This window comes from Natrix helvetica, assembly GCF_964273705.1.
Source record: "Natrix helvetica genome assembly, chromosome: 1".
Lineage (NCBI taxonomy): Eukaryota > Metazoa > Chordata > Lepidosauria > Squamata > Natricidae > Natrix > Natrix helvetica.
Window position 1 is genome coordinate 120714770 of NC_138548.1, and position 9874 is coordinate 120724643.

Here is a 9874-nt window from a genome sequence, read left to right on the forward strand (position 1 = left end):
TCAAATGAAATAGAACACATCTCTTTGGGACTGAGACTTATTCAAGGAAAATTTCAAAGAAAAGTCAAAGGGCATGGAATATCCCTTCTGGATTCTGCACGTGAAGCCAAAATGTAAAACAAGATTGGTTTACTTACTTGTAAATGGTAAATGGCATATTGATTGATATACCTCCAAGAAGCACCGTAGATTATCAGCTCGGATAGGTACAGAAATATACCAACTAATGCCATTATAGCACATGTGATGTTCATTCCTACACTGGATTTCACCTGAAACAGCAATACACCAGAAGGAGAGAAAATGCAATTACAGTGTCAGCGTAAGTCTTACTAAATGGAAAGCATAAAAACAATTATCCCCAACTATGGTAAAAACAGTGACAGAATTCAATCTATGTGTGTGTGTTCAATGACCAGTGGTGAAACCAGACAACCTCCACTAAGATCATAGCAATCAACAACACATTTCCCCACAGTGGAAATGCAAATGCCACAATTCATTTGAAGACCTTTCACTGTCAAATTCCTTCTTTCTGTTTCTGGATGTCAATCTCCATTGAAGGCCAGTGATTAACAGTGACAGGAAAAATGGTACAACTTTTTCACCCCATAACACTTTGCTTAAAGAAATCCCAGACAATTTATAGTAAGACGTGACATTCTCTAAGCATTAAATGTTAATGTTAAATGCTCTTTTAACTATAAAACACTACACAGAGGCTACTAGAGAGATGGGAATGGAGAAACCCTTGGAGCCAATAGTGAGGATTGTGAACATTTAAAAATTGCTCTTTTTAAATTCTCCCCTGTCAGGAATGTAGTATTTTTCTATCAGGGTGGGGGGGTTTTCTTCTCTTGAATCCACACTGTGCCCTTTGCAAAACAAAAACATTTATGTGTTGCCATGAACACACTTTAAATCAATGGGTGGGGGGGGGAGAGAGAAAGCAAGCCCTTTGCAGGAGGACTACCATCAATTCTCCCTTTGATTCCCAGGAGGATTCCCACACTTGTTCCATACTTTCACTCCTAACATGCTGAGCTGCTTCCTAATGTTGCTTTCATGTAGGAATACTTTTGAAACAGGAACCTCTATTAAGATGGAGGAAGAGGAGGAGGAATGATGTTAATGAAGATGATGATGATGATGGAAGTTTGCTTCAACACTAGGGCCTGCAAGAAGACACCTCTACTCAGCACTCGCAATAGTAATAGCACTTAGACTTATATACTGCTACACAATGCTTTTACAACCCTCTCTAAGCAGTTTACAGAGTTGGCCTATTGCTCCCAACAATCTGGATCCTCATTTTACCCACCTCGGAAGGATGGAAGGCTGAGTCAACCTTGAGCCTGGTGAGATTCGATCTGCCATATTTCAGGCAGCAGCAGTAAGCAGAACTTGCCTGCAGTACTGCATTCTGACCACTGTGCCACTGCAACTCACAATTACTAGTAGCAACTAAGGAAGCTCTGGTAGAACAAGCACCCATATTATGATCATTGACTCTCTCAGGCTTCTCTCATTTTCTTCACAGGACCTGGAGTGTTGCAGGTTGCACCTCAGGAAGGGAACTTGGCAGAAATCCCATCGCAAAATGGGGACCAGGGGAGGCTCAAATTCTGGATGGCTGAACATTGTCTACTGTTGACATAGAACTTTCAGTGGAAGCAAGGCTTGGAAGCAAAAGTTCATCAAAGAAGGAAAATGGGGTGGGGAGTTTTTGAATTTGTTTTTCTTTCCCAAATGTTGATTTAAGACTAAGTAGTATCTGTAAGAGTCAATTAAGGAGAGCAAGCAGAAAAAGAAAAGTAGCCATTTTAAAAAGAAAAAATTCTCCGTTTGTGAAAGTCCTTGTTATAAAGCTGTAGAATAATAAGAAAAAGCAGAAAAAAAACCCAAAAATACTTGCAGCCACCGCTTCAGTCTCAGTCTGTCCGTTACAATTCAGCACCAATCAACAATGTAGATGGAGACGTGCCTTCCAGAGCTTGCCCTGCAAAGCAGGGGGATCCAGCTGTTGGAGCTTCCTCTCGGGCTACCTGGGGAGCACCGCTTCTACCTCCTTCCTGGAGGGTCCAAACGGGCTCAACCCAGCCCGAAAAAGCTCTCCTCCGCCTCTTTGCTCAGAGCAGAGGATTTTCGCCCCTGGAAATCGGCGAAACAATCAGCTGTAGATTGGACACTCTAAAGGGAGCGTCCTTTGCCCTGGTGGCATCCGCCGGAAGTCTTGCTCTCCTTAATTGACTCTTACTGAAACCTTATAGAACAGTGCCATCTGGTGGTTGGAATTGAAAAGAAAAGAGGACTTTCCTCTTGTTTTTTTTTTGTTTTTTTTTTGACTTGCTTGGCGCCTTGGCAAGTTATGGCTGTACAGAGAGGTACCAAGCCTAAGGGCACCTCCTCTCCTTTACAACAATCTCAGTTGTCCTTGTTGGCACAACCTCAATCTCAATCCCAAAATCCACCACCTGCAGCAATTACCAATAAAGAAATATTGGATACTTTGAACATTAGGTTTGGTAATGTGGAGAAAAATATGTTGGATTTGAAACAACAAATGAGAAGCCAACAGGACCAAATGGATCAAATGAACCAAACTATGGAAGAGATGAGGGATCAGGCAGCTCGGGCTAATCAAGATATTAGAAATGATGTTGTTTCTGCCCTTTCTGGACTGGCTGTAAATTTGGAATTCCTGGATGATGTGGTTAAAGAGACTCAGAAGGATGTTGGAAAATTGGAATACCGGGCAGATAAGTTGGAAGAGAGGGCGGATAGAATTGAGCTTGAGCAGTTGCTATTCCAGTACAAGCAGTTAGAGGCTGTTTTGCGGGTAAGGGGCTTGCCAGAGGATAAAGACAGCGGGAAAGGAGAAGATTTGAGGGTGTTTTGCGCGGAGGCTTTTGCCCCCCTTCTACAAGTGGATCCAAAAGAGATTCTCCAACAGATTGAGAAAGCTTACAGAGTTAATTCCTGGTATGCAAGACAGCGAAATTTGCCAAGAGATGTGGTGGTTCATCTGGAAAGGAGATACCTGCGTAATGAGATTGTACAGGCTGCATATCATCAGAGATGTACTGTGCGAGATCAGGAGGTGAAAGTTTTGAAAGAAATACCATTGAAAATGCTTAGGCTGCGCAAAGAGTTTAAATTTTTGACGGATGAACTGAAGAAACGTAACCTGCAATTTAGATGGGAGTTGCCAATTGGCCTTACTTTGATTTACTCTGGGAAAAGATATCGATTGGATTCTACTCAGAAGGCTAGAGACTTTTATTCCAAGGTTCTGAATGCTGGTGAGCTAGGATTGGAATCGGAAAAGATCCAGCCTGTTCAGCAGGAGCTAATAGAGATAGCAGCCTCGGCACTTGCGTCAGTTGATAAACAGCTTGTGGAGAGACTGGAAGAAGCAGTAGGCTTGGGATTGGAATTTAAAGAACAGAGAATTACCAGAGCAACGGCAAAGAAAATGGAGAAGACTATACAGCAAACTTCGAGTACCTCTGTTGATGTACCTACACAATCAGAAGCCGTGGGAGGAGCAAGGCTCAAGAGATTTCCTACTGATATGAGGGCTATGCTCCAGAAGCTTCAAACTAAGCTTGACGATGGTCAGGCTGCTGACCTGGAATGTTAATGGACTTAATTCCCCACAAAAAAGAAGAAAGGTTTTCTATTATTTGAAACAGCATTAAAATGATGTAATTTGCCTTCAGGAGACGCATATTAAGTCTAGTGATCAAAAATTTCTGGACAATTGGAAATTGGGACAATGTTTTGTAGCCTCAGCTCCCGAAAAAAAGAATGGTTTGGTGCTGTATGTTAATAAAAGCTTGTCAGCTAATTTATTGGAAGCAGATCTGCAAGGGAGATATATTTTAGTGGAACTTATGGTACTGGATCAGAAAATACTACTTGTTGGGATTTATGCCCCTAATCAACAGCAGATGAAGTACTTTAAGGATTTGCAGAGGAGAATATCGGACTTGGACTACAAATCATTTGTTTTTATGGGGGATTGGAATGGGGTTATAGACACACAGATGGATAGATCTGGAGCTTCAACCTCAACTTGTAGAGGGCGGTTGCCTTCAGCTTTTTTTGATTTGAAGGATGAATTGGAATTAATGGATGTCTGGAGGCTCCGCAATGAGAAGGAAAGAGATTATACGTTTTTCTCGGACAGGCATCAGTCTTTTTCTAGAATAGATTTTATGTTAATATCAAACGATTTGCTTTCTAGGATTAAAGATGTTAAGATTTTCCCGAGAACTATTTCAGACCACAGCCCGGTGATGATGGAGATACAGGACTTGATGACTCAATGAAGATCTTGGAGGCTTAATGAGGGATTATTTAAATATGATGTGAATGTGTTGGAGTGTAAGAAACAATTGAAAGAATTTTTTGTGCTTAACATGGATAAAGGCACCTCAACAGAGATAGTTTGGGACGCTAGCAAGGCCTATATGAGGGGCATATTGATCTATTTGAATAATAAGATTAAAAGGGATAGAGAAGCTAAATTGAAAGAATTGGAGAAGGAGATTAAGATTAAAGAGAAATTGCTGATATCAAGCCCTCAAGATAGGTCAATTTATACTACTATTAAATTGTTGAAAGGGCAGCTGAACATGTTAGTGGCAGAACGGACTACAATACAGTTGAAATACCTTAAGCATAATACATTCTGTAATGCCAATAAGCCTGGGAGGTGGCTAGCTTATCATCTACGGAAAAGGAGAACTCAAAATATCATAGATAAGGTTGAGGATAAGGGTAAAATGGTTTATCTACAAAAAGATATTCAGAGGGTGTTCGTGGATTTTTACTCTAAGTTATATGCTAAGGATAAGATTACATTATCTGGCATAGTTAATTATTTAGGACGGGCTAAAGTTCCACAACTTACATTAGAACAGAAGGAAGGGTTAGACCAGCCAATAACAACTGAGGAGATAAGGGAGGCTATTACTCAATTGAAGACTGGGAAGGCGCCTGGGACGGATGGTCTTACAGCTGTTTACTACAAGACCTTAATGGCAGAGATGGTGGAACCTCTTAAAAAACTTTTTATGGAAGTGATGGTCAATGGAAAGATTCCCCCATCTTGGAAAACAGCTTTTATTTCTCTGATACTCAAAGAAGGTCAGGAGGGATCACAACCAAAGAATTATAGACCTATTTCTTTACTTCATGTAGATTATAAGATATTTGCAAAGGTATTGGCTAATAGATTAATGCCGATACTACAGCAAATTATTCATCCAGACCAGACTGGATTTATATCAGGTAGATTTATGAAGTACAATGTAAGATATGTACTGGACCTTATGGAATATTTAGAAAAGAATAGCCAATACCCAGCGGCTTTAATATTTTTGGATGCTGAAAAAGCTTTTGATCAAGTACACTGGCAATTTTTGATTGAGGTACTGAAGAAGATGGGTATGGGTAGGTATTTTTTACAAACTATTAGAGCTATATATCAAGAACAGACAGCTCGGTTGATAATAAATAATACTTTAACTACAGATTGTAAAATAGAGAAAGGAACTAGACAAGGATGTCCCCTATCTCCACTTATATTCGTATTAGTATTGGAAATATTGTTGAATAGGATACGTCAATCTACAGAGATTCAAGGTGTTCGGATTAGGCATCATGAATATAAATTGAGAGCTTTTGCTGATGACCTAGTTCTTACTATCTCGAAACCTATACAATCTATTGAACCGTTACTACATGAGATTTTGGATTATGGGGCGGTTTCGGGGTTTAAGGTGAATTATTCTAAGACAAAAATGTTGCTTAAGAATATGTCTAGTACTCAAGCTGAACGACTCCAGCAGGTATCGGGTTTTGAAGTAGTTAAAAAAGTTAAATATCTGGGGGTTTATTTAACAAACTCTAATACAAAACTTTATAAAAATAATTATGAGCTGCTTTGGCATAAGGTTCAACAAGAAATGGCCTCGTGGAGGAAACTGAAGCTGTCTTTCTTAGGAAGGATAGCTGCGGTTAAGATGAATATACTACCGAGGTTCTTATTTTTGTTTCAGATGATACCAATAATTAAAAGAGAGGCTACTTTGTTAGAGTGGCAAGGGGACATAAATAAGTTTATATGGGATGGGAAAAAACCCAGAGTTAAGTTGAAGATTATACAAGATGCGCGGGAGAGAGGAGGATTGAAAATGCCTAATCTGATGTTGTATTATGATGCAGCTGTCCTGGGAGCAATTAGTAACTGGATAAATATGACGGAGGAGAGAATTCTTAATCTAGAAGGATATGATCTGCTTTATGGTTGGCATGCGTATTTAATGTATGGTAAAAAGCAGGATTTTGTTTTTAGAACGCATATATACAGGTCTGCGTTGTTAAGAGTCTGGAAGAAGTATCAGCCAAATATGCAATGTAAGATTCCTGACTGGGTAATACCAAGGCATATGATAGAAAATATTGGTATAACACAGAGGCACGATGAAACTACATATGCTCAACTGTTGGATTGGGTAGATAATCATTGGGAGCTAAAGTTGATAGATGAACTAAAAGATAAAAAGATTGTACAGACTTGGTTTCAATATCAACAGTTACAATTTAGGTTTAAGGAAGATATGAGGATAGGTATTGAGAATACGTATGATGAGTTGACTGAGCAAATCAGGGACCAAGGACAATTTTATATTAAAAGAATATATAATATTTTGATAAAGAGAGACTCTGCTTCTGAGTTAGTTAAGGATTGTATGGTAAAGTGGGCACAGAATATAGAGGAACCTATAATGTTAGATACATGGGAGAAGATCTGGATTAGAAATGGGAAGTTTACGCAAGCCCAGAATTTAAGGAAAATTTTTACAAGATGTTTTATAGATGGCATCTAGATCCAGCTAAGCTGTCTAAAATGTATCCAAATTACAATCCTAAGTGCTGGAGGTGTGATTGTTCAAACGCTTCTTACTTTCATATTTGGTGGTCCTGTAAGAAAGTTAAGGCTTTATGGATTAAAATATGGTGGATAATGCAGAAGAAGATTCTTAAAAGAAAAATTAAATTTGCTCCCCAATTTTTTCTATTGGGCATAGTACCTGACTGCACTGTTGCTGAAACTAAATTAATATTGTATATGATTACAGCAGCTAGACTGCTGATAGCACAATATTGGAAGAAAGCAGAATTATGCTCTATAGAAGAATGGATACTTAAGGTAGCAAATCTTGCCGAAATGGATAAAATTTCTGTATACCTAAAAGATCACTCTTACGATAAGTATACTATAGATTGGTATCCCTGGATTGATTTTGTAAAATTAAGGTACGGTTCAAAGGAAGTGTCTATGGGATTTGGTTGAGAAATGTTTCATAAATATGTTTTATAAATATGTAGTAATGGTTTTGGAAAGGAGGTTATGATGGTTTTTCTCCTTTTTTGTCTTTTTTGTACTATCTTGTTCTTATTCTGATATATGCATATTATTATTGGGATATTTGTTTTTCAGATTTGCTGGTAATTATGCTTCTGACTCTATCTGGGAAGTCAGGGGTTGGGCTAGGGAGGGTTAGGGTGGGGAAATGGGGGGGTGGGTGGGGGGAGGGGGAGGGGAGGGAGAAAATGTTACTCCTAATAAGATAACCTGTATATGTCTGTTATATAAATAAATAAATGTTTATTAAAAAAAAAAAGACTAAGTAGTATCTGAAGAGAATTGACACAATAAAAAGTCCTCAGTGCTTACAAACACCATAAAAAGAAATATAAATGCTATACAGGTTTCTCACCAAACCGTGACTTGAACTGTTCGCAGCTGCTACACAAAGTGATCCAGAAGAAATAAACTATGGAAAAGAAAAAGGAAAAACAAATGATTGTAGTCATTGAAAAATCGAAAACATTGAAAAAACCATTTAAAAAAGCAAACAGGACTTTTATAAATATCTATTAGCCATTACTGCCATGGGCCATGACTCAACAAAAATTTTCACATACTTACGAATATCCCTCCCCAAAAGTGGTAACCTCCAATTGCAGACCAGGAGACATAATAATAATCATAAGAAGAAGAAGAATAAGAAGAATATGCATAAGAACGAATTGGAGAAAGGGAGACAGCCCCAAAGCCGATGTGGATCAGCCCAATCAATATTTGGACAGCCTGTGGAAGGAAAACACACCAAGTAAGACAACTTTATTCGCTGAATCTAAGAAAAACATTCTTATTTGTTAACACCCCGGGAAAGGCATCACTTTATATCCATCTTTGAAAGGTCCCCCAAAGATGTTGGGGCTTCTCAGCTTCCAGGGCAGGTGTTAACCCAAGGCCTGGTTTCCTATGGGGAAAAATCCAAATGGGGAGAAAGGAAAGATTGGGACACTGTTGTCACTATGTACCAGACATTTACTCCAGATTATGATCTAGTTTGACCCTCAGTGGGGCTGCTTTTGCCAGGAAGAAGGTTTGTAAGAATATGTAAGATAGATATTCAAGAGAAAAAAGACGCCTTTCGCTACAGACTCCTCTGCAGGAGGAAGTTGATCATGGTAATAAGCCCAAAGTGACTTCAACCGACTTGGGCTGCAGCCAATCCATGACCAACAGTTGCACTTCTCAGAGGGAAGGGAGAAAAAGAGATCTGGCTGAAACCGTGGCTGAGCTCCACTTTCTCAGTTAAAGAGCAAAGCAAAAGAAATTCATATCGGAGTTGGAATGTTTTCCAGAGACATGAATGAAACCACCAGGAAGAACAGAGGTTTCTGGAGTATATTCCAGAACCAGACAACAGCCAAGTCAAGTTCTAGAACTTCAAGATGGGGCACTCAGGTCTCTACGTAGCTCTAAAACCTTAATGGATTCAAACAGGGACATAGCAACTCATGCCTACCCCAAGCACTTTGGGCTCAGCCTTGAGGAATCTCTCCAAAGGACTGTTTTCTGGGACTTGTTGAGGAGCTCTGGTGGGAATTTGCTGAGCTCCATACTGGGGATATGGAGTTGCTCCAGATGCCTGAAGGGCAACACTGGACAATCCAGGAGCCGTTTGGATTATATTTGCTCCATTAGAGGGGATGAAAACTGTGGTTTCACTGGCCATTCTTGCTGGAAGGGATGCCACAGCTAAGTTACCTGCAAACAAACAAGTGAGGAAAAGTTAATGTTTTAACATCAAGGAGGTAAATTCTTCTCCTTAATGTCACTTTATGAGATAATATTTGCCTGCAGTAAAACTGAAGATGATTTCCAGAAGGCTTCAGGGAGCAGGATAGTAAAAAAAATACAACTTTCTCAGGGATAGAAATCCTTCCTTTCCTCACCTTTCAGCCAGAACCAAAGAAGCTTCTTGCTTGAGAAGTGAAATATTTTCAAAGAAAAAACCAAGAAAGTCCAATTGCCTTTTGAAAAGCATCTTTGGGACAGGGTTGATTTTGAATCTCCATGGACATCAGTTGAGAAAAAGTTAATCAGAACACGGGGAACATAACATTTTTCAATGCAAAAGGTCTTTTTCTGATCTTAGCACTACCTCAGATCCCCCAGCTAAATGGCATTTCCATTTGGACAAGGTTTTATTGTACCTGCCCTCCTGTCCTGTTACTGGGAGATGGATCTAAAGGCATCAGGCATGGATGATCATATTGATTGCCATTTTCCATTAAGGTCATACCGATTTGGACATAAGTTACTGTGAAGGACACAAGAGCAGGATCTGTATCCCACCTTTGCTTCACGGATGAGGTGAGGCTTCTTGTCAGAACACAATTGGACCCTGGGATTCCTAACAAAACAACCCCAGAAAAAAGTGAAGCGATTCAGTAAAGTCCTACATCTAGTAACTCTCCGGTTTTGAAAACTTTGACCAAAGGG

The 9874-nt window shown here is 39.4% G+C and overlaps 1 protein-coding gene across 1 annotated transcript; it reads right to left on the minus strand.

Annotated features, from left to right (window-relative positions):
- Positions 1-9130, minus strand: LOC309390160 (membrane-spanning 4-domains subfamily A member 12-like; the record flags this gene model as incomplete). The annotated part of the gene is made up of 5 exons (XM_081949247.1): positions 8895-9130; positions 8006-8167; positions 7794-7850; positions 138-272; positions 1-36 (listed from the first exon to the last, which is right to left on the minus strand). Exons 1-5 carry the CDS (start codon positions 9102-9104, stop codon positions 1-3), a joined length of 600 nt encoding a protein of 199 aa, XP_081805373.1. The 5' UTR covers positions 9105-9130.
- Positions 9131-9874: the final 744 nt, after the last annotated feature.